This window comes from Hyla sarda, chromosome 2 (genome assembly GCF_029499605.1).
Source record: "Hyla sarda isolate aHylSar1 chromosome 2, aHylSar1.hap1, whole genome shotgun sequence".
In the NCBI taxonomy this organism is placed as follows: domain Eukaryota; kingdom Metazoa; phylum Chordata; class Amphibia; order Anura; family Hylidae; genus Hyla; species Hyla sarda.
In genome coordinates, this window is record NC_079190.1 from 132,324,700 (window position 1) to 132,350,587 (window position 25,888).

At 41.3% G+C, this 25,888-nt stretch overlaps 1 protein-coding gene and 1 long non-coding RNA gene across 3 annotated transcripts in view; one reads left to right on the forward strand and one right to left on the reverse strand.

Moving 5' to 3' along the window:
- The window catches only part of LOC130355406 (uncharacterized), a 160,632-nt gene extending 159,948 nt beyond the window's left edge, over positions 1–684 (forward strand). For both annotated transcript variants that reach the window (XR_008888510.1, XR_008888511.1), the window contains one exon: positions 548–684. This is a non-coding gene — a long non-coding RNA (uncharacterized LOC130355406). The remainder of the gene's footprint in view (positions 1–547) is intronic.
- DIAPH3 (diaphanous related formin 3) overlaps positions 1–25,888 on the reverse strand; it is an 882,879-nt gene that overhangs the window by 525,578 nt on the left and 331,413 nt on the right. The window contains exons 10-11 of the mRNA XM_056555485.1: positions 1,228–1,338; positions 558–676 (exon numbers count right to left, since the gene is read on the reverse strand). Of these exons, the coding sequence (XP_056411460.1) occupies positions 558–676; positions 1,228–1,338 (230 nt within the window). The remainder of the gene's footprint in view (positions 1–557; positions 677–1,227; positions 1,339–25,888) is intronic.

Consider the following 25,888-nt stretch of genomic DNA (forward strand, 5'->3'; position numbering starts at 1 on the left):
GAGAGACACTGCACAAAAACAATGCGGCCAAATGGGGATATTGAGTACCAATGAATGCTCCCCAAGAGGAACGCTGGCTAAAGGAAAAATTTGTCCGCTTAGTCCAATTATTTTAAGTGATCTACTCACCTCTCTTTCTACAGTAGGTGTACCCTGTCTAACCAATACCTGTTCAGTATCTTGGTGTATGTTTTTTAACATGTCTTTAATAAAGATTATTATTATTGTTACCATTTATGGCCTCATTGTTTGGTGAGAGAAAAGTACAATTCCCAGCATGCCCGGACAGCCGTTGGCTGTCCGGGCATGCTGGGAGTTGTAATTTTGCAACAGCTGGAGGAACCCTGGTTGGGAAACACTGACTTAAAATTTTACATTTTCGGCGGCACCGACTGTGTGTATGATATAGTGCTGAGCAATCGTAGGCTGTATCACAATTTGCAAAATCCATGATTCACTTGCGATATATCGTGCAGCCCTACTACACAGCATGACAAGTTTGTGATTTTGTCTGAAATCATCGAAAACTGTACCACTTGTATTATAGGAAAGGATATTCCATTTCTAGTCGGACATCCTCAAGGCGATGAGAAAACTCTATCATGTCCTCTTCCTTGTGTTCATCAAACACTCGCAGCTGGATGTCCAGGGCATCATTGCGGATATTCTTTAATTGCTATGAGAAACAGCGATAGAGAGACTAAGACTTATACCTATAGAGAAAAGCCTTGAGAAAAGGTTCATCTGCGACACAGTCCCCAATAACATCCCCCTCCAATTTATTATCTTCTTCCTCACAAACTCTAGTAGTGTTGTGCGATTTATTAAAGAAACATCTTACCTCTATGATTTCTTGTAGTCTATACCGGAGGTGAACCTCTTAAATGTTACAGCCATTGTTTTTTAAGTTATTAGGTTCATTAAAAATAATTTCAATCTGTCCCGGGAATATTAATGCCTTCGGGAAACCTATTAACGCATGGCACTAGCACCTTAAATCAATGTTTTAAGTAGGTGGCACCCGAAATACATGCACACGCTATATAAAAACCTCTGTGGCTAGAATGCCATATATTCCGTAATAACGCTGGGGTTATTGGAAGCACATCTCGCCTCTGCATACGAGATTACATTATTCCAAAAAGAGAAGTTTATGAAAAACGTTTTCCACTCAGGTGCCTGGAAATTTAAATATTAATGTAAAAACAGTGACTACAGGGCACTTACTGGCAATATCTCCTTCAATCCGCAGCGCATAAATTCATTTCTGATGTGAAGCCTGAAGTCCAGATCATCAGGCGATGTTACAAGTGCATTGATAAGCTGCATACACGCCACCTACATCAGACAAACAAGGAGAAAATTAAAATCTCTTACTTCCAAGTTTTCATTATATTTCAGTGGTAAAGAGGTCATTACAAGGACAAGGATTTTGAGTTCTGTATCCGTATGCCTGGAAATAAACAGCAGCGAATGCGAGTCAGAGAGAGAGAGAGTGCCTAGACAATAGATCAGTGTTTCCCAACTAGGGTGCCTCCAGCTGTTGCAAAACTACAACTCCCAGCATGGCCGGACAGCCGAAGGGAGTTGTAGTTTTGCAACAGCTGGAGGCACCCTGGTTGGGAAACACTGCAATAGATTCATTAGAGCGTCTTAGATGCATGTGCAGTACAACATATATTGTCATATCAATATTATCATGCAAATGACAACTAGATCAATACAACTAAATAGCTTGTTGTTATCAACACCCGTTAAATTATAGATTTTTTTTTTTAAAGTACTAACATAGCAAAACGTATATATCACTGTGTTCGCAGGCCTGGATGATACCGAGCGCAGCACATCAGGCCTTTTCAGAATTCATGGAACCAATACTGTGTAAAATTAAATCAGGCTAAATACATTATCTGCAGCCAGAATTTCCAGCAACATAACACCCAGAAACGTGCCGGAGAACCTTTAAGCAGAACTGAAGTTAAAAAATCGCCCTTTTGCACCGCAGCCATCTCTATGTATTTTTCATGTGTTTTCTTAAGACCTTACTGTCAAAGCTTTTCAACACAATCGCTCCTCTCACTGTAATGAATTGTGCTATAAAGGAAATGCAATGGAAGAAAGCAAAATAGAAGAAAACTGGCGCTGCTGGCAACCAGACGGAAATAATTCCCACAGGTATTATAGCTCTACAGTTGTCACCTTGAAAGCCAACAGCAATCTTCAGTCTCTGCTGTTAGCTTAGAGTCATGTTTTTCAGAACGCCATGAACTGCCAGGACTACCCAATTTATGGCGCGGCGCAGAACATGCTAGTTAAATATAAGGATGGATTAAAGCAGACGGTATTGATTATCATATCTCCAAACGGCTTTACAAAACTTAAATGGACTAAAGATGAATGCTGGATCAGCTCCTCGCAAGCCGTAAATATTCCTATTACAATGTTTACAGAAAATTAATCCACTTATTAGAACTCCAATCCCCACGCCGCTTTGTTGTCCTTCCCACAGCACTCCAAGTACAGAGACAAATGTAAGGCTAGGAAATTTAACAAACAGAACACACACAGAATCATTAATGACCGCCATCCCACTGTTTTGGAAAATGCACCCCTGCCGCTATTCATGTCTGATATAGTCAGAATGTGGTGATTATTAAGGCAGTGTCTCCCAGCCAGAGTACCTCCAGCTGTTGCAAAACTACAACTCCAAGCATGCCAGGCAGCCTTTGGCTGTCTGGGCATGTTGAGTGCTATAGTTTTGCAACAGCTGGAGGCACCCGGATAGGGAAATACTGACTTAATGGACACACACTTGGCTCTGTTCACATCTGCATTGTAGCTTCTGTTTTTTTTTTAAACGGACCTGTTATTTTATGTGACTTTTTCAGGATAAACTGCCCTGTGTGTGTATGAGGGGCAGCGCTATTTGGAGCCATTATATAACTTTAATATGGTATTTTCAGCAGATTTCTGCTTTGCAGGCTTCATTTAGAATTAGTAGTTCTCTCAAAGCTGGTGGGTGTAGTTCCCTTCTACCAGCTCACTAGACTCCTATTGTTTGCATACACAGGACAAGGCTAAGCTGATTTTCAGATCTCACAGGTGGAGGAGAGGGAAGAAGCTTGATGACAGGAGAAAGAAGCATCTTTGTCTAATAAGATATTTTACAAGTTTTCTTATATTAACTTGCACTATTGATCTTTGTAAAGTTTGTTAAAATGACAGGGCCTAGTTACAAAAGCCACAATGCTCTGAATCCTTGCATGACCCCACTGACTTATAATTGTGTATATTGGGCGTCCTGGCCAAAAAAAAAAAAAACACTTGGGGCCATTTTATTAAGATAGAGCATTCTGCTGTAAACCAATCTTAGAATGTAACTGTACACCAATTGTACAGCGGGTTCTCATAAAAGCTGTCACTGTGCTTGTTTCTAAAGCCTATTTAAAAAAGAAGTAAAAGAAGAAGTTTTTCTAAAACAACATTCTATTTTGATCACACAACTAGTCCTTATTACATCTACAATAACATTTACAAAGACACAAAACTGACGGCAAATATGCAGGACAAAGGCTAGCAATGTCATTTCCTTACTACCAGCTATGCTGTAGGTCAAAATCTTCGTTGTTATACAGTCTCTATAGTGCTGGGAAAGAACGCAAAAAGAAAATTCACTTCAGGCATACAAGGCTACAAACAAATCCCTAATATGAAGCTGATCGGCATAGGTTCAGGGAGATCTTTTGGCTATTGTCGAGATGGTATACATTTGTATAACAGTCTTTTTTTCGGTACAGAAAAGAGTAGTTGATAATGCTTTTTTATCCAGAGGCATCCCTTACAAAAAGACAAGCCTATGGGCAACATATACCAATCTATGCCTAGACTTGGCTCTGTTGCAGCTCTTTTGGCTTATGTTGCAGCTCTCAGACAGGAAACAATCCTGGAATATACCCTCCAGTGGAAAGCCCATATGCAATCTGTACAGAGCCTAATGATGATAGCAGACATGCATGTGTCATAAAATGTATCCCCTGAAAAACCATAAATACGCTCAATATTCACAACAGTATAATGGCTTCCAGCTTAATACACAATTTTGCCCTAAACACACTGTCTTTATTAATTGAAAAAAAATGGCTCGAGGATTCCTAATCCCTGACAATATCTCATAATAAACTTTTAAAGTTAATTAGCAATTACAGTACTATTCCCATTGTTCTTCTGCTTGAAAGAAAGGTAAAAATGACAGAATGATTTATTAAAACAGTCTTAAAATGCTGGGAATCTTTTAAGTGGATTTAGGTAATGTAAAATGCAAGATGACTGTGTTGTATATGTCTATAAACACTGTTGATGCCATTTTCTGACACTGTAAGGCCGCTTGTGGGGCACAATTCATAGATCCTAAGTTGCAGTACACCTGCATTATTTGAATGGATCCCAAAAGGTTTAGAGTTATAACTCTTACCTGTTGATTTTGATGTAAGTTTTGGGCAAAAAAAACTAAAACAAAAGACAAATACAACATAGTAGTTATGCTTAAGCCACTTGCCTTTATGCTGTCTATAAAGCAAGGCATCCCCCGCTTTAAGCTATGGAGTTAGCTTGTCGACATGGCTGTACTAGCAAAAATTGATTTCTATTCTTTTTTTATCCATCCAATAGAAAAGAAACAATGGCACTCACGAACAGTGGAACTTCATGAATCTTTAATATCTTCTGTGCATAATACAAACTGCAGCGGGGAGACGCTCAAGCAACAGAAGGGGTATACAAGCAATGCTGTTGCCGTGAGGAGCTCCCCGCTGCAATTTGTATTATGCAAAGAAGACTTTGGAGGAAGTTCCACTAATGACAAGTGTCGTTGTTTCCTTTCTATTGGTTAGTTGGTATATACATTGTGTGCTATTCAACAGAGCACCACCCAAGTTGTGGCATGGCGTGCATGGTCCCACTAGTGCAGCCTTCCTACATATGTGAACTGAATTCTAGTCAGTAGTGCCAGGCCAACTCTTCTGTGAGTTGTTCTATTTTTCAACCTACATTTATTAGTTTAAAAAAAGAAAGAATAACTCTGGATGCTGCATTTTCATGCCTTATAGCTCATGTGATATAACCATAAGGTGGATGCCAAGAGTTAAGCTTTGAAGCTGTTTACTACAACATAGATTATGTTTCTGGGTTAACAGCTGGAATTTATGGTGAAAGATCACAGCAACCCATTAATAACCGGAAGGATAGGACATTCCTTTTAATAAGGTGAGAATGAAATGCAGGGGCTATAAATAACTTGCTGGAAAAAAAATCCAAACAGAAATCTATAATGAGCTTGAGCTTACTGAAAATAACAGAACTGGTCCTGAGCGAAGTGTTAGACGGGACATAAGAGAATAAATCAAGATGTATATGGTATGATGAAACAAGCTGCTTCTCGCTGTAAAAGACGGCTCCAAGTCACACAATTCTGTCACATCACATGGGCTCTCTTAGGTGTTTGCACATTTATATACAACTAAAATTGCTTAGGAACACACACAGTGAGATAACCCATGCGGACCGATAAACAAATTGCATTACTTGGAACCTAATAACAGCTTCAACAATACCATTGTGGTTTCTAGTATGGAAACCTCTGTGTGAAGCTGATGAAAATGGATCACAGGCAAAACAGTAGGCATAGATAATTGGATTTCACTGTACTGGCTATGAATTCAAATAAACATCCATGTTACAAAACAAGTATTGTTATGCAGGCTGGAGAATGTTCAAGTTAAAAAGCATGTTATTTTCTGCTTTACTGCAAAAGAGTAATGGGGGATTAATGGAATACAATAATAAACATCAGATGGGGCAGCCGACGTGCAGGTAAAGAAAAGATAAATCTCAATTATAAAAGGGGATTTGTACTTGTTTTCTAATATATATATATATATATATATATATATATATATATATATATATATATATTATAGAAGGAGAATATTCACTTGCACTCACCAGTCCTGTGACACGCTGTCCTGTGACACGGCTGTGTGCGAAAATGGCTGTTAGCCTCAGAGCACCTTCATCCCGGCGTCTCCCAGCGCAACGGAATTTTCCGAAATACAGCAAGTCACAGGACCGGTGAGTGCAAGTTAATATTCTCATTCTAGAATACATATGTGCACTAGCACTTCACTTAGCACCCCGGCAGTGAAACGTTATTTAGCAGCTACGGCTGCTAACACTGCAATTAACACTCCCATGCACAGGTCAGAATATGCAAACAAAAAGAGCAGTGCCCTCCAAAATTCTTTACACACATATATATATATATATATAGCAAAATCAATGATGATTTTGCATCACTGGACTAATACGGCTACTCCTAACTAATCTATATATATATATATATATATATATATATATATATATATATATATATACATACATATGTACATATACACACACACTACGTACAAAATAAATATTACAGTAAACATATTGACAATGCAGGGCAAGTTTGCTAGTCATAAGCAGGGGGGCAGTTGCTACCTCAGGATGATAATCATGCAGATCACTGCTAGGTGTAGTGATGCGATCAGGAGCGGGACAACGGCTTTTATACCCCACTCAAGCTCTGCTCTAAGGGTATATTTACATGAATCACAGGTGCTGCGGATGTGATGCTGTGTAAATAAATTTGAAAAGCTAAAACACAATCTGCAGCATCAAATTTGGGTGTGATTATACCTAAACAGCATGATTATACCTACACCTCTGATCTCTGCATTTTACCCAATGAATGTCACAATCAACGCATCCATAAAAATAAATAGCCCGTAAGTTGGGCCCTAGGTGGTTGGACACTCGAAGACCCACGCTGGTGTCCATTAGTAACCCATCGTTACCTTTCTAACCATCCAGTACCTATTAGTCCCCGTACCTATTTCATCCAGATATATATGATAGGACTAGGGACGCTAGACTCAAGCTTAGAATCATACTGTACAGTCGATCATCTCTATTGCCGCATTGCGACCCTTTAGATTGTGTTTTACTGTTTTATAACCGCTGTTTGTTCTAATTGTTTCAGTGATATTTGAAGGACAATTTCATGTCTATACTTTGACTGGAGTCATGCCCTAAAAAAAAAAAAAATTATACCTACACTGCACGCACACAAAGATATCATTTAAAGCGTACCCGTCATATCCAACAACAAACATTTTTTTTTTATGTATCACTCAGTACCTAATCCTGATCATGTACATCTAATTTTTATGTGTCTAGCACCTTTATTTATTCTTTATTACACTTTTAATTTAGATCTGAATTCCTCTCAAAAGGAGGGGGCGTGGTCTCACTGTGCAGGTCTCCGCCCCCTCCCTCAGTATGCTGTTTGCTTACATCTCCCCTAGCATTAGCAAAACTACAACTCCCAGCATGTCCTCACTGACAGTAGCGGGACACAACCTGACAGTGGGAGGATTTTTTCTCCAGTTGTGAGCCCTGCGCTCACAGTTGTCAATCAAGGAAGTGTGTCCATGACGCATGGACACAGCAGGACTAGTATGTGTCCAAGCAGGCAGGGGGGGGGAGTTGTTTGACTGGCTTTTTCAGTATTAAATAAGGAAAATGTTCTAATAAAAGCAATTGCAAAACCTATTGGCTTTGCATGCTTTACAACATATCAAAAGTTTTTGTATCTGACAGTGCCCATTTTAGTTATTAACTTCAGAATTCAAAGAGAAAAAAATTATTCTTGTCTTCAATGTAAAAAAAAAAAAGATCAAATGCTAAATGATTTAAAAAGATAACATTGATCAAATGAATCATATATTGAATTATATATAGTTCTCATGTTTGCATGAGCTTCCTTCAATTTCTAACCATAGTGGGGGGAAAAAAATAGTGTTTCAGATGGTAAATTGTACAACACTTTGGAATATTCTGTTGCCAGAGATGTTGTTTGCAATGCACTATGCCTTTATTGCACTGTGAGCACCACTGAATTATTGTGTGGACGGAATTGCTACTAGTGGAAGCAGTGAGAATCCATGAGCGTGCTTTAAGCCGGGAAGCTGTGTTGAATTGTACACTTTGGAATATGTTCCTGCCATACAAGCAAGAAGAAAGAAATATTCTGATTTTGTGAAAAGAAAAATCATGGCAATCTTCAATGGATATAACAACACAAGCAAGTGAAGCAACACGTGCTTCATCTGTATGTATGATGCCTTATAATACCAATGGATTCTTGTTTAGTATTAAAAGAGCACGATAATACTGTAAGGAAAATCTATATCCAAAATAATAGGGAAAAATGGTTCACTACAATAAAATCACTGACATGTGAATTTCATTTCAATTGACATTTGTCAAGGGATGGGATATATTACAAAAGAAAGGGAGAGGTCGGCTCAACTTCCCATTCTCCTGAGAATTCTGGCTGCTAGCTTAGCCAACCACTGGCTGAGATGGGGTCCTGTCCCAGATGGTGATTGGCTTATAAGGTCTTCACCTCTGCACGTCTTTGAAGGTGGGGCAGGAGCAATCAGAAGTGTGGTAACTTCAGCAAGAGAATGGTGCCCCATACAGGATATCATTGTGGGTCCCAGCTGTCCGACCCCTGCGAAAAGACACTCCTGTGTATAGGATATAAGTTTTAATCCCTGGATAACTCCTTCAAGGACAGTCTCTCTAACTAAACAATGCACACATTCACCAAGACATGGCTTCATTCTCAGGCAAGTGTCTAGGAAGTATAAAAACAGTCAACATTTACGGTGCCAATTATGCCAGAATCCTGTCTTAACTGCAAGAGTAAAATCAGACACACAGTGCATCATAGCTTCTGCATCTGAGGCTGTGTAATTGTGCACTGGTCAAAATGCCCATGCCTATCCACCAAAAGTCGCCAACAATAGGCACATGTGCATTAAAACTGGACAACGGACCAGTGCGGAAGAAGGAGGCTCGGTCCCATGAATTACATTTTATTTTACATCCTGTGAATGACCAATTTAAAGAGCATCACGTACTTGGTAATATAACACTGGGATGCACCATCAAAATAAGGCAAGCCAGTTAAAACATTGCATTCATCTGAATGTTCCTTTGGCATGCACCACCATGATAACATTGTTGCAGACCACATATACCAGATTATGGTAATCTTACGCACTAATGGCTGTGGCCTCTTTTAGGAGAATTATGGGCAGCATTATTCAAAAAGTACTTTTCAGAAATAGTGGGAGGAACATGACAAGGATGGTCATGCAACCTCCAAATGTCCCATATTTTAATTGGGTCAAGCATCTGTGGGATGTGCTGGAAAAATACAGTCATGGCAGTAAATGTTGGCAGCCCTGAAATTTTAGGTTTATTCCCTTTGTGTCTATTGAAACTAAACCAAAAAAGGGAGGACAAAAAAGCTAATTGGACATAATGTCACACCAAACTCCAAAATTGGGCTGGACAAAATTATAGGCACCCTTAAATTAATATTAGGTTGCACAACCATCAATAAGCTTCTTACACCTCTCAGCCGGAATGTTGGACCATTTTTCCTTTGCAAACTGCTCCAGGTCTCTCTTATTGGAAGGGTGCCTTTTCCCAACAGCAATTTTAAGATCTCTCCACAGGTGTTCAATAGGATTTAGATCTAAACTCATTGCTGGCCACTTCAGAACTCTCCAGCGCTTTGTTGCCATCCATTTCTGGGTGCTTTTTGACATATGTTTGGGGTCATTGTCCTGCTGGAAAGCCCAAGATCTCGGACACAAACCCAGCTTTCTGACACTGGGCTGTACAGTGTGACCCAAAATCTGTTGGTAATCCTCAGATTTCACGATGCCTTGCACACATTCAAGGCACCCAGTGCCAGAGGCAGCAAAACAACCCCCAAAACATCATTAAACCTCCACCATATTTCACTGTAGGTACTGTTTTCTTTTATTTGTAGAATGATGTGCTTTACCAAAAAGCTCTATCTTGGTCTCATCTGTCCACAAGATGTTTTCCCAGAAGGGTTTTGGGTTACTCAAGTTCATTTTGGCAAAATGTAGTCTTGCTTTTTTATGTCTCTGTGTCAGCAGTGGGGTCCTCCTGGGTCTCCTGCCATAGCATTTCATTTAATTTAAATGTTGATGGATAGTTTGCACTGACACTGATGCTCCTTGAGCCTGCAGGACAGCTTGAATATCTTTGGAATTTGTTTGGGGCTGCTTATCCACCATCAGGACTGCATTGACACCTTTCATAAATTTTGCGCACTCTGGAAAAAAGCAGATCTAGATCTCTGGAGATGGACTTGTAACCTTGAGATTGGTGATATTTTTCCACAATTTTGGTTCTCAAGTCCTCAGACAGCTCTCTTCTCTTTCTGTTGTCCATGCTTAGTGTGGCACCCACAGACAAAGAATGCAAAGACTAAGTGAACTTCTTTCCTTTTTATCTGCTTTCAGGTGTGATTTTTATATTGCCCACACCTGTTACTTACCCCAGGTGAGTTTAAAGGAGCATCACATGCTTGAAACAATCCTATTTTTCTACAATTTTTAAAGGGTGCCAATAATTTTGTCCAGACCCTTTTTGGAGTTTGGTGTAACATTATGTCCCATTTGCTTTTTTTTTCTCCCTTTTTTGGTTTAGTTACAATAAGTACAAAGAATAAACATGTGTATAGCAAAACATGTGTTACTGCAATCCTTTTCTGTGAGAAATACTTCATTTTCTTGGAAAATGTCAGGGGTGCCAACATTTACGGCCATGACTTTAAATCCAATCCATGAAGGCCCACCTCCCAACCCACAGGATACAGAAAAATAATATACATGTGGGTGCAGTTTTGAAAAAGAAAAACATTAAAGACAATGTCAATTTCAAAAAGAGAGTTTAAAAAAATGTATATTTAGTATTTACGCAAACATGCATACTATAAAATTAACAAAAGGAAAAAGCTACAAAATTTGCACTTCATATTTGTAAAACTAAATAAATAAGTTAAGATTAAAGGCACAACAGCACTGGCTAACAATTGTTCTTTTATTGTGTGCCATCTCTTCTTCCAAAGAAATATTAAGCATCTCCGAATTGTTTCTAAGAGCTATGATTTAGCCTTGTGACAGCTATCAAGGTCTATTGACATGCAACAGGTGTCTTTCCATGTTCAAGTGAGCCATGGCAACTGTCCTAGCAACAAAAAAAATTAGGTCAATACTGCTGTCTTGCAACATGAATGTGAAAATCTACATAAAATATGATTTAACTAAGAACAAATTTACATATTAAAATTAGCTTTTCATCACTGTAGGCAGAGCACTGCTCATGAAAAAAGAAAAATATTCAACTAATGCATATAACAAACTATTGACAATGATACAGTATGGATTATAGCATGTAAAGCATGTAACTACTTTATCCTTAAAAATGTACAGTGTAATACTTATACAGATAAAGAGAGTAATCAAAGTAATGCAATCCGTGCAAAGATCCCTAGGAATAAATATAGTGACCTGTATGTGTATTCTGTAGAGCTTATAGCTTATATGTCTATATGTTATATGTCTATATATATATATATATATATATATATATATATATATATATATATATATGATAATACTTTGTTTGTCACAAGGATTCTTTAGGGTGCGGTGCAATTTTGGGATGTCTCTGCAGGTAGTCAATCGGAGGTTTGTGTGTGTTCATCAGGTTCTTTAACACCCTGTAACCTCAAGCCAGTGTTTACAGGGATGCCGATCAGTAGGTGTTCTCCTCAACTGATAATTGGTAGTCATCCAGGCGGATGCAAGGAGTAATTTTGATCCCCCCTAAGCCTAGGCGTAAGGAGGACATAGATCCTAGACCCTTGCAGGTGCCTTTTAGGGAATGGGAAAGTTTAGCAGAAGTGCTTGTGATAGATTGTATCCTCGTGCACTTTTTGTGTAACACATTTGAACATTCTTTGCACGAGGATGATGCACTGCACTGCCTTTGCTCTATGAAGAAAAAAAAAAAATCAGTCAATGGGGCTAGCACAGGAGCTGCAGCAGCCGTGCATTCACTCAATGATGTCCATCAGCACTCCCATAGATGTATGCTATTACAAAAAATATGTCATCAGTGTCACCTGCACTAACCCGTCGGTACAGACAGGTAGTGCAGGTGACACTGATCACAACAATACTTACCTGGCCCCGCTCCATGCTTTGGTTCTTCAGCAATCTTCTGCCGTATTTTCTGTTCCTAGGCCGACTTGAGGCATGGGCAGAGTTTAGTGACGCTATCAGAACAGCACCCCTCCCATAGACTTGCATTAAGGGGGTGGACATGATGTCAAAAGGGGGCGGATCCATGACATCACAAACTGCCGGCTCCTGTCATCAGCCACGGAGAAAACTTAGCTCCAGAGAGCTGATGACTCAGGGGGCTGCAGGAGAGATCCTGGGGGTCCCCAGCAGCGGGACCCCTGCGATCAGACATCTTATCCACTATCCTTTGATAGGGGATAAGATGTCTAGGGGCGGGGAACCCCTTTAACAGTCAGTACCCCTACCTGATCGGCACTCCCACTTTGTTTACCTGGCAGTCTGAGATCTCCTTTTCTTCTTAACAGTAGATTGTCGAATACACTAAGAAATGCTATGAAAGCATAGCATTAGCCAGTATTAGCAATATGCTGATTGCTTCTTAATGTCCCCTGTGAATACTTAAGCGTAAGAAAAATTATAATCAATAATCATGCACGTTTTGTACCCAACACGTCAGCTGGTCAAAACACACCCCCTCCATTCATCTCTAAGGGAGAGGCGGAGTTACACAAACGCTGTTTCCTTGCCTCTCCTATAGATATCAATGTAGGGGACGTGTTTCGACCAGCTGACATGCTGGGTGGGAAACGGCATTTCCTCTGAAAATCTTCTTTAAGGACTGTTTTGAGTTACAATTTATGCTATTTTTTTTCTTTTAGCTTGAGCAAAAGGAGAGTATTACTGGAATCACTCATGTTGAGGAAAAAAAAGAGAGCATTGATTTTTTTTTATTATGTTCTTGTAGTTATTTATTTTGTGTCTACCCCAGCCCCAACTCAATATTGAAACTGGTATCTAAACATCTAGGTTGTCAATCTAATTACAATTGTAATAATTGTTTATGAGGCCCCAAATTCTTGCGGGTAACATAGCTGGCCAATAATCTTGACATCAATGACCACCCCACCCCCAAATTTGAAAGACTGCAATTTTATTTTCATTAATTTTTTTTTCAATTTAATCTCACAATTATTAATTTAATAGTTAAATGAAGAGTGGAAAACAATCCCTCATATAGGCCATAAATGGAAAAACAATAAAGGCTTTTTGGAGCTATTGCATTACATTGATACAAGAAATCTGTGTTTGATCGCTAGGGGCTGCCAAAGACCGCCTTAAAGGGGTACTCCGGTGGAAAACTGTAAACAAATATGCTGATAAGCCTTACCTAGTCCACAGCATCTTCCCTGGATCTGTGATTGCTTAACCCCTACAGGACCCATGACGTAACGGTACGTCCCGACACCGTGGGTCTTAAGGACCAAGGACGTACATTTACGTCATGGGCAGTTCTGGTCCCCGCCGGGCGGGGATCGGACCGGGATGCCTGCTGAAATCATTCAGCAGGCATCCCGTGCAAATGAACAGGGGGCGCAAATGCCCATGTCGGCGATCACCGCAAATCGCATCTGAATTCACACATGCGATTTGCGGCTATTCCGGCGATGCGGGTCACGTGCGACCCGCTGACCCGGAGATACAAGGTGATCGGGGGTGTATGATACCCCCCCTATCACCCACTGTATCTATGGGGAGGAGGCGATTTCGCCAGCCCCCCAGGATCGCTGCTATTGGCTGGACGATCGTCCAGCCAATAGCAGCCGGCAGGGGAGGGGTTAACAGTATCTTCCCGCAGCTCCCGCCGCTGGCTGAGTTCAGTCAGCGGTCAGAGCTGCTGGAGGAAGACCGGGACCCCCCCTCTGCCAAGATCGGAGCCCCCAGAGAAGAAAAGAAGCCCCCCATACATCAGGGAAAGCATACAGTGCAGGGAAGGTGGGGTAAATAGTAAAAAATAAAGTTAAAAAAAGTTTTTAAAAAATTCCCCCCCCTGACCCCCTAATAGGTCCCCAAGGGTCTTCTGCATTTTTTCAGTGTGACCCGGGCCCTATTAGGGGTTCAGGGCGCTGCATTAGCGCCCCCCCATTTTTGGGGGGCTACAACATTTTTCCCCCCCATTTAACGGTGTGTGATTTCTAATCACACACCGTTATATATAGTATACACCAAGCACACACACAGTACATAACCCCCCCCCACACACACACACACACTACCCTCCCCCCCCCTGCCACCGCCCCCCCCCCACCCCCCACCAAAAAAGGCGATGGCTTTTCTTGCCTCCGACTCCGACTCTGTCAGTGAGGACGATGAAGATCCAACATTTCTGTGTTCTTCATCGTCCTCCTCATCAGCTAGTACTGATGATGAGCCCCCTGCACGGCGGCGGAGACGCCGCCAGGCGAGGCCACGCACCCCCCATGATAGTGGCCCAGTGGCCGGCACTAGTGCGAGTGGTGATGCCGCTCGTACTAGGAGTCCGACCCCCCAGACAAGTTTACCGGAGCCCGCTTCCGGTGAACCTGTCTGGAGACCCCCAGAGGGTTATCAGCCACGGGTTCCGGAGTTTGTTGGCGACTCCAGAATCCGGATTGACAATTCTGGATTCACTGAAATTGACTATTTCAGTTATTTTTTCAGTGACAGTTTTGTCGATCACATGGTGGAGCAGACGAATCTGTACGCCAGGCAGTTCATCGCCCACCACCCTGATTCTTTTTTGGCCAGGTCCAATGAATGGTGCGCCATTGATGCAGCAGAAATGAGGACATTTTGGGGCCTCTTGCTGCATATGGGCCTGGTCAAAAAGCCAAGTGTCAGACAGTACTGGAGCGGGGACGTCCTCTACCAGACCCCGCTTTACAGTATGGTCATGGCACGGAGGCGGTTCGAGGCCATTTGGAAATGCCTGCATTATGCAGATAATGCGGCATGTCCACCCCGAGGTGATCCCGCCTATGACCGGCTTTACAAAGTGAGGCCGGTCATCGATCACTTAGGGGCCAAATTTTTGGAGGCCTATGTACCCCTCAGGGAGCTCTCGGTTGAGGAGTCTCTTATCAGTTTTAAGGGGAGACTCATCTTCCGCCAGTATATTCCCTCGAAGCGGGCGCGGTATGGCGTGAAGCTCTATAAACTTTGTGAGAGTACCTCCGGGTACACTCTCAAGTTTAGAGTGTATGAGGGACGAGATTCCCGTATTGAGCCCCCAGATTGTTCCCCCACTCTGGGTGTTACCGGGAAAATCGTTTGGGAGTTTGTGCACCCATTGCTGGATTAGGGTTACCACGTGTACGTGGACAACTTTTATACCAGCATCCCTCTCTTCACATCCCTTGCCGCCAGATCCACGTCCGCTTGTGGGACCGTGCGGAAAAACCAGAGAGGCCTCTCTCTAAATTTTGTTAAGACACCTATTCCCAAGGGTGAGTCCCGTGCCCTTGCCCATGAAAACCTGTTGCTGGTCAAGTATAAGGATAAGAGGGATGTCCTTATGCTGACCACTATTCATGGCAACGGCAGCTAACCTGTCCCTGTGCGAGGTACCACAACACTGGTCCTCAAGCCCGATGGTATTCTGGACTACAATCGGTATATGGGGGGAGTTGATCTTTCTGATCAAGTCCTCAAGCCATATAACGCCATGCGGAAAACACGGGTATGGTACAAGAAAGTTGCGGTCTACATGGTACAGGTTGCCATGTACAACTCTTTTGTACTGTCCCAGTACGCTGGCAACACAGGGACATTCCTTCAGTTCCAAGAAGAAGTCCTAAAGGTCCTGATCTTTGGCGACCGGGAAAGAGCAGGCCGGACTTCCCAAGGAACTGAAGTAATAGGTGCCAGGATCGTCCCAGGCCAACACTTTCCAGGTGAGGTCCCCCACACTGGAAAGAAGGGACGAGCCCAGAAAAGATGCAGAGTGTGTTACAAGAGGGGGATACTGAAGGACACCACCACTCAATGTGACACTTGCCCAGATAATCCGGGCCTCTGCATTAAGGATTGCTTCAGGGAGTATCACACTTCCATGGAGTTCTAAATTTTCCCTCTTCATTTTAATTTTCCACAATTTGACCCAAATGTACCAAGTCCAGAGTACATTCCAAGTTTTAACCCCATAAAACCACTAAATTGCCCAAAAAAATGTTTAATCCAAAAAAAAACAAAAACTGATAGGACCTCTGGGGGTATTTTTTATAAAAAATGGGTCATGGGTCACTGAGTCACTATCATCGGGGACTTTTTATGTTGCCTCAAATGCGCAGCGCTCTCTCCACCTGAGCGGGGTGCGCATTTGAGGCAACAAGTTAGGGAGGGCCACACATATCACATTCCAGAATGATGATTCAGAGTATAGGGTTTGGGGCAGGCATATTTTTTTGTTTTGGCTGTGCTCTGGGTCATCATTCTGAGAACATAATCTGTTTTATAATTTTATGTCCCACTGTACCCCATTTTAGTTACTTAGTGTACCCCAGTTATTTACCCCATGTAATGCCCCTTGAGGGGGGGTCCCACTGTTCTTGCTCCATAGGAGAAAGCCAAAGCTCAAGGACCCTGACTGATCTCCGGCACTTCTGAGACCGGTGTGCACGCTGTTTACTCCCAGACTTGAGGTATGTACTTACTCCAAAGAAATGTATTTACACATTTACAATGACATTTTCTCCTTTTTACCACTTGTAAAAATGAAAAATTTCCCAGCATTTTAGTGTAAAAAAAATCAAATTTTTCATTTTCACATCCCACTTCATGAATATTTATCAAACACCTGTGGGGTGTTAAGGCTCTCTGTACCCCTTGTTATGTTCCTTGAGGGGTGCAGTTTCCAAAACAGTATGCCATGTGTTTATTTTTTGCTGTCCTGGCACCATAGGGGCTTCCTAAATGCGACATGTCCCCCCCCATTTCAGCAATATTTGCAAATGTGACTCCTTCTCTTCTGAGCATTGTAGCGCTCATGTAGTGCATTTGACGTCCACTTATGGGGTACTTCCATACTCAGAAGAGATGGGGTTATACATTTTGGGGTGTATTTTCTGCTATTAACCCTTACAAAAATGTGAAATTTGGGGGGAAACACATTTTAGTGAAATTTTTTTCATTTTTTATTACATATGCAAAAGTCATGAAACCCCTGTGGGGCATTAAGGCTCACTTTATTCCTTGTTACGTTCCTCAAGGGGTCTAGTTTCCAAAATGTTATGCCATGTGTTTTTTTTTTTTTTTGCTGTTCTGGCACCATAGGGGCTCCCTAAATGCGACATGCCCCCCGAGCAAAATTTGCTCTCAAAAAGCCAAATATGACTCCTCTTCTGAGCATTGTAGTTTGCCCATAGTGCACTTCAGGTCAACTTATGGGGTACCTCCATACTCAGAAGAGATGGGGTTACAAATTTTGGGGGGTATTTTCTGCTATTAACCCTTGCAAAAATGTGAAATTTGGGGGGAAACACATTTTAGTGAAAAAAAAATATATTTTTTTACATATGCAAAAGTTGTGAAACCCCAGTGGGGCATTAAGGCTCACTTTATTCCTTGTTACGTTCCTCAAGGGGTCTAGTTTCCAAAATGTTATGCCATGTGTTTGTTTTTTTTTGCTGTTCTGGCACCATAGGGGCTCCCTAAATGCGACATGCCCCCCGAGCAAAATTTGCTCTCAAAAAGCCAAATATGACTCCTCTTCTGAGCATTGTAGTTCGCCCATAGTGCACTTCAGGTCAACTTATGGGGTACCTCCATACTCAGAAGAGATGGGGTTACAAATTTTGGGGGGTATTTTCTGCTATTAACCCTTGCAAAAATTTGAAATTTGGGGGGAAACACATTTTAGTGAATTTTTTTATTTTTATTTTTTACATATGCAAAAGTCGTGAAACCCCTGTGGGGTATTAAGGCTCACTTTATTCCTTGTTACGTTCCTCAAGGGGTCTAGTTTCCAAAATGGTATGCCATGTGGTTTTTTTTTTCTGTTCTGGCCCCATAGGGGCTTCCTAAATGCGACATGCCCCCCAAAAACAATTTCAGAAAAACATACTCTCCAAAATCCCCTTGTCGCTCCTTTGCTTCTGAGCCCTCTACTGCGCCCGCTGAACACTTTACATAGACATATGAGGTATGTGCTTACTCGGGAGAAATTGGGCTACAAAGATAAGTATACATTTTTTCCTTTTACCCCTTGTAAAAATTCAAAAATTGGGTCTACAAGAACATGCAAGTGTAAAAAATGAAGATTGTGAATTTTCTCCTTCACTTTGCTGTTATTTCTGTGAAACACCTAAAGCGTTAAAACGCTGACTGAATGTCATTTTGAATACTTTGGGGGGTGCAGTTTTCATAATGGGGTAATTTGTGGGGTATTTCTAATATGAAGACCCTTCAAATCCACTTCAAATCTGAACTGGTCCCTGAAAAATAGTGAGTTTTAAAATTTTGGGAAAAATTGGAAAATTGCTGCTGAACTTTGAAGCCCTCTGGTGTCTTCCAAAAGTAAAAACACGTCAATTTTATGATGCAAACATAAAGTAGACATATTGGAAATGTGAATAAATTTTTTTTTTATTTGGAATATCCATTTACCTTACAAGCAGAGAGCTTCAAAGTTAGAAAAATACAAAATTTTCAATTTTTTTCATCAAATTTGGGGATTTTTCACCAAGAAAGGATGCAAGTTACCATAGAATTTTATCACTATGTTAAAGTAGAATATGTCACGAAAAAACAATCTCGGAATCAGAATGATAACTAAAAGCATTCCAGAGTTATTAATGTTTAAAGTGACAGTGGTCAGATGTGCAAAAAACGCTCTGGTCCTGAGGTGTAAAATGGCCTGGTCCTTAAGGGGTTAAAGGGGTACTCCGGTGGAAAACTTTTTTTTTTTTTTTTAATCAACTGGTGCCAGAAAGTTAAACAGATTTGTAAATTAAGTCTATTAAAAATTCTTCTATTTTTTTAATATAAGTAATTTACAAATCTGTTTAACTTTCTGGCACCAGTTGATTTAAAAATAAAAGTTTTCCACCGGAGTACCCCTTTAAGCAATCACAGATCCAGGGAAGATGATGTGGACTAGGCAAGGCTTCTGGCTTCCCTAGCAACCCACAGCTATGGGATCACTAGACGCAAGGGAATAGCGGCATTTGTTTAAATGCTGTGATCGGTATAGATAAGGGTATTTAACCAGTTAAATGACGGACATCAGAGCAATCATAGTGTTGCACAAACAGACACACAATGCAAAGCCTAAGTGAACACATTTTAATCTGCTTTCAGGTGTGATTTTTATATTGCCCACACCTGTTACTTACCCCAGGTGACTTTAGAGGAACATCACATGCTTAAATCAATCTTATTTTTCCACAATTTTGAAAGGGTGCCAATAATTTGGCCCAGCCCATTTTTGGAGTTTGCTGTGACATTATGTCCAATTAGCTTTTTTACTTCCCTTTTTTTGTTTAGTTCCAATACACACAAAGGGAAAAACATGTGTATAGCAAAAGATGTGTTACTGCAATCCTTTTCTGTGAGAAATATTTAATTTTCGAGAAAAAATTCAGGGGTGCCAACATTTACAGCCATGACTGTGTGTGTGTGTGTGTGTGTGTGTGTGTGTATGTGTATGTGTGTGTATATAAATATATATATATATATATATATATATATATATATATATATATATATATATATGTGTGTGTGTGTGTTTAAATATGAGAAAAGTACAAAATAAAGAAAGCTTTAAAAAGTATCCCCATGTTTTTATCTAAATAGACAGTACTGTATGGTAGAATAAACTTATCAATGCCACATAGTTTAGGGGGGGGAGGAGGAAAGAGACTAGTCAAATACAATTCATTCATGGACGATGAAAGATATCTGTTATGGACATTAATATGTTTCTATTTATAAACTCTTTTCTCTCTTTTAGTTAGAGTGTATTTTAGTTAGTTGTGTATTAAAACATCTTTATTTCTGCCAGTATTTGGATGTGTAGTGTTGATTTGTGCATTGGATATTAGGATATAACTCTTCCAAAATTCCTAAAATAGGTTGGTCTGTGGGGTGTTTATGAATGCATTTGGTCTCCGGTAATACTGCTAATTAAGTCTACGCACCTGGTCTGTGAATATATCGCATTCAATACACCACATGGTGGCAGCCATTTTGGTCGGACATTTTGTGTCCCAGATGCATGGTCTGCAGATTTTAGCTGGTCGTATAACCGCTGGAGCCAAATCCAATTCGACCTCAAAGACACAAACCACAACAAATGGCGACGAGGATGGGATTTCGCAGGAGTTATGAATATTAGTAACCAATTGACCAAATTAACTAATTTTCCTAACAATTATAATTAATTTATAAAACTTTTATATTAAGGAATATTTTTCTGATCATTAACTTAGTAGTCTTCAAGGGGCTTATTAACTAAAACGGTGATTTGTATGTTGGATATTGGCAATGTTCTCTAACTAATAACACATCTTAAGGTGTGATAAGGGGGAACATTAAACATAATGCAGGGTCCTGTAGTAACACAACATATTTCTGGGTGTGTCAAAGAGTATCACTATTATCACTATACTGTTCATACAGGATTTAAGACTGTTGATTTGGGGTTCCTTGTTTTAAGGGTAACTTGAATTGCATACATGATAGTTATTTAGGGATTGTCACTGGTAATTAACCCCTTAAGGACTGAGCCCTTTTTCACCTTAAGGACTCAGCCATTTTTTGAACATCTGACCACTGTCAATTTAAACATTAATAACTCTGGAATGCTTTTAGTTATCAATCTGATTCCGAGATTGTTTTTTTCGTGACATATTGTACTTTAAAATAGCGGTAAAATTTTGTGGTAACTTGCATCCTTTCTTGGTGAAAAATCCCAAAATTTGATGAAAAATTTGAAAATTTTGCATTTTTCTAACTTTGAAGCTCTCTGCTTGTAAGGAAAATGGATATTCCAAATATATATATATTTTTTTAATTCACATATACAATAGGTCTACTTTATGTTTGCATCATAAAATTGATGAGTTTTTACTTTTGGAAGACACCAGAGGGCTTCAAAGTTCAGCAGCAATTTTCAAATTTTTCACAAAATTTAGAAACTCGCTTTTTTTCAGGGACCGGTTCAGGTTTGAAGTGGATTTGAAGGGTCTTCATATTAGAAATACCCCACAAATGACCCCATTATAAAAACTGCCCCCCCAAAGTATTCAAAATGACATTCAGTCAGCATTTTAACCCTTTAGGTGTTTCACAGGAATAGCAGCAAAGTGAAGGAGAAAATTCACAATCTTCATTTTTTACACTCGCATGTTTTTGTAGACCCAATTTTTTAATTTTTGCAAGGGGTAAAAAGGAGAAATTTTTTGCTTGTATTTGAAACCCAATTTTTCTCGAGTAAGCACATACCTCATATGTCTGTTAATTGTTCGGCGGGCGCAGTAGAGGGCTCAAAAGGGAAGGAGCGACAAATGGTTTTTGGGGGGCATGTCACATTTAGGAAGCCCCTATGGTGCCAGAACAGCAAAAAAAAAACACATGGCATACCATTTTGGAAACTAGACCCCTCGGGGAACACAACAAGGGGTAAAGTAAACCTTAATACCCCACAGGTGATTCACGACTTTTGCATATGTAAAAAATTTTTTTTTTTTTTTTACCTAAAATGCCTCTTTTCCCAAAAATTTTACATTTTTAAAAAGGGTAAAAGCAGAAAATACCCCCCCCAAAATTTGAAGCCCAATTTCTCCCGATTCAGAAAACACCCCATATGGGGGTGAAAAGTGCTCTACCGGCGCACTACAGGTCTCAGAAGAGAAGGAGTCACATTTGGCTTTTTTGAAGGAAATTTTGCTCTGGGGGCATGCCGCATTTAGGAAGCCCCTATGGTGCCAGGACAGCAAAAAAAAACACATGGCATACTATTTTGGAAACTAGATCCCTCGGGGAACGTAACAAGTGGTTAAGTGAACCTTAATACCCCACAGGTGTTTCACAACTTTTGCATATGTAAAAAAAAATTTTTTTTTTTTTACCTAAAATGCCTCTTTTCCCAAAAATTTTACATTTTTAAAAAGGGTAAAAGCAGAAAATACCCCCCAAAATTTGTAACACAATTTCTCCCGAGTACGGCGATACCCCATATGTGACCCTAAACTGTTGCCTTGAAATATGACAGGGCTCCAAAGTGAGAGCGTCATGAGCATTTGAGGCCTAAATTAGGGATTGCATAGGGGTGGACATAGGGGTATTCTACGCCAGTGATTCCCAAACAGGGGGCCTCCAGCTGTTGTAAAACTCCCAGCATGCCTGGACAGTCAGTGGCTATCTGGCAATACTAGGAGTAGTTGTTTTGCAACAGCTGGAGGCTCCGTTTTGGAAACAGTGGCATACCAGACGTTTTTCATTTTTATTGGGGAGGGGGGCTGTGTAGGGGTATGTGTATATGTAGTGTTTTTTACTTTTTATTTTAATGTGTGTTAGTGTAGTGTAGTGTTTTTAGGGTACAGTTGCATGGGCGGGGGGTTCACAGTAGTTTCTCGCTGGCAGTTTGAGCTGCGGCAGAAAATTTGCCACAGCTCAAACTTGCAGCCAGATACTTACTGTAATCCTCCGCCCATGTGAGTGTACCCTGTACATTCACATTGGGGGGGGGGGAGAGAAACATCCAGCTGTTGCAAAACTACAACTACCAGCAGTCACCGACAGCCAACGGGCATGCTGGGAGTTGTAGTTATGCAACCAGCAGATGCACTACTACAACTCCCAGCATGCACTTCAGCTGTTTGTGCAAGCTGGGAGTTGTAGTTATACAACAGCTGAAGGTACACTTTTCCATAGAAAAAATGTGCCTCCAGCTGTTGCAAAACTATAAGTTCCAGCATGTCCATAAGGGCATGCTGGGAGTTGTGGTGGTCTGCCTCCTGCTGTTGCATAACTACAGCTCCCAGCATGCCCTTTTTGCATGCTGGTAGCTGTTGCTAAGCAACAGCAGGAGGCTGTCACTCACCTCCAACGATCCAGCCGCATCACATCAGTCCCTCGTCGTCGCCGCCACCGCCGCTGCTCCTGGGGCCCCGATCCCAACATTAACGCCAGGGATCGGGGTCCCCAGCTCCCAGGGTGCACGTCCTGCACCCGCTCACGTCCTCCGGAAGAGGGGCGGAGCGGGTTGCGGGAGTGACACCCGCAGCAGGCGCCCTGATTGGTCGGCCAGGAAACCGGCCGGCGAATCAGGGCGATCGTGAGGTGGCACCAGTGCCACCTCACCCCTGCAGGCTCTGGCTGTTCGGGGCCATCGGAGACGGCCCCAAACAGCCTGTAATTCCGGGTCACTGGAGACCCGATTGACCCGGAATCTGCCGCAGATCGCTGGACTGAATTGTCCAGCGATCTGCGGCCATCGCCAACATGGGGGGGCATAATGACCCCCCTGGGCGATATGCCCCAATGCCTGCTGAACGATTTCAGCAGGCATCGGGCACCGGCTCCCCTCCGGCTAGCGGTGGGGGGCCGGGATTTGACAGGACGTACTCAAACGTCCTGAGTCCTTAAGGACTCGGAAAAGGGGCCGTTTGAGTACGTCCTGCGTCCTTAAGGGGTTAAGAACATTGCTTTTCTGGGTAATGGTTGGTTGTATTGCACACATGATAGTTATTAGACACAGATTGTAAAGCATATTGAAAGTCTACTGTGGTACGTGTGTTGTTAGATTGTGATTGTACCTTTAGTTGTATGTGCTATAACTCTCCACTATATTCTCTAGTGTGAAAGGGCATACACACAAGTGTTTGTACGAGATACCCCAGTGTAGACCGACTGTGTATTGTCCTGCCATCTGATACTGTACTTGAGATTCTGTTGTTCAGAATGAGTTTCCTTAGGAAGAAGTTGAGTGCATTGAGGGAGGATTTGGGGCTGTACCACATTGGGCTACCACTATGGGAAAATGGAGTGTTATAGCAGAAGAGCTTGTACGCTATGGTGCACCTGTTTACCCAGAGATGGGGATGGAGATAGGAGGCATGGCTCTAAAGCTTGATTTAGGGGTTTATCCCAAAAATGAGAGCCGAGCTGCGGCTGAAGTTGGCAAGATGCTTTTACATGCCCTAAAATGTGAGGTGCAGAGAAATGAGGCACTTGAGAAAGAGTTGCTATTCTTGATAGAGATAGGCAGATACGCCTGCTGGAATCAGAGTTACTGGAATGGGAAAACCAATGTATAGATACTGGCTCAACAAACTGGCTCAGTCTTATGCTGAGATCCAGGAGTTGAGGAATCAGATTGCTAAAAGAGAGAGTTCCCCAAAATGGTGTCTGGTCTGGCTTCTTGCCATAATTCACAGCCACATTCCACAGCAAATTTACCCTATGAAAAGGTCTGTGTTTCAAGTGCAAATAAGGGGGAGCTAGAGAGTGAGATTGTAGAAGTTCCCAGTGTTGGTTTTCAATTGTGTAAGGAACAGAAATCTACTAGCAACAAGGGGAAGTACAATGCAAATTGGAGCAGTTTAAAAGTAGTTAGACGTGTGTCTCTGGCAGTCAAACGCTATAGATCATCTATGAAAAATGAGACCCAGATAGTAAATACGGCTAAAAGGGTAAAGTCTTGTTTTGCATGTTGTGTTTCAGGCCATATTGCTAGATATTGTAAGGCACATGGTAACAAAACTAAATACTGTTCAGCTAAATGTACTACATGTGGTCATAGTGGCCATATCTCCACAAGTTGTTATTCTACTGGAAACATGATGCAGAGGGAACCAGGTAAATCCAGACAGACTGGGAAGGGAAATATATATTCTTCCTCCAAACAACAGTTTCCAGAGAAATCTCTCAGCTTCCAATATAAACCTCATCTGTTTGATCCTATGAAAGATGACATTACAAAATACGTGTTCCTGCAACAGGTTCAAGGTAAGCTTAGGGAATTATGTGCACAAGTGGCCATACTCTTACAGGCAGAAACTTCCATGGCTCCTGTTGATCAGGCAAAAGTCACCCAAGCTATTCCATTAAAGGTCGATACTTGGGTATCTGCATGGTTAGCAAACGGGGGAAGGGAGACTAACAAGTAAAAAAAATTGCCACCATCCTTTTGCATGTAAATAATGTTTCACTTGTTTTGTCTTTCAGTGAAAAAAAAATGGAGGCACATAAGATACGGACTGTGTGCAGCTAAACTTTCTTTTCTGGCCACTAGGGCCATACCATAGGCTTACATGTAAAAATGACAATCTTTTGTTAGTTTGGGTTGACATTTACAGGAGCCTCCCCAAATTTGTGGGGAAACTAACAAATTAGTAATAAACTAACCCCTTTGATTTTTAGCAAAAGCTAGTCCTTGTACTAGAAGGCAATATTCCTAGAGGGCCTGATGTAACACTCACACTCATAAATTAGTTAGCAATGGTTGGCATAATGCTGGGAAAGTGAGTATGGATATGCAGAGTGGAGTTCAACTGTGTCTAGTGTTGGGTTTTACTAAGGTTCACTGGTCAGAACAGGCAGAAGAGAATCTCTGATGGGCCTGGAAATACTAAAATTGTATTGTTGGAAAGTGACTCTAAACATGTTTATTTTCCAATCAGCAGATTAGTGGCAGTGTAACCCCGCACAACCCATGGACCTCCAATCAGAAGAATCCAAGCTCACCACAAAGAGATGACTAGATGACCAACGCTTTTAATGGAGTGAAGAAGGCTACCCATTCCTCAGCATCCCATGGTTGGAAGATGACA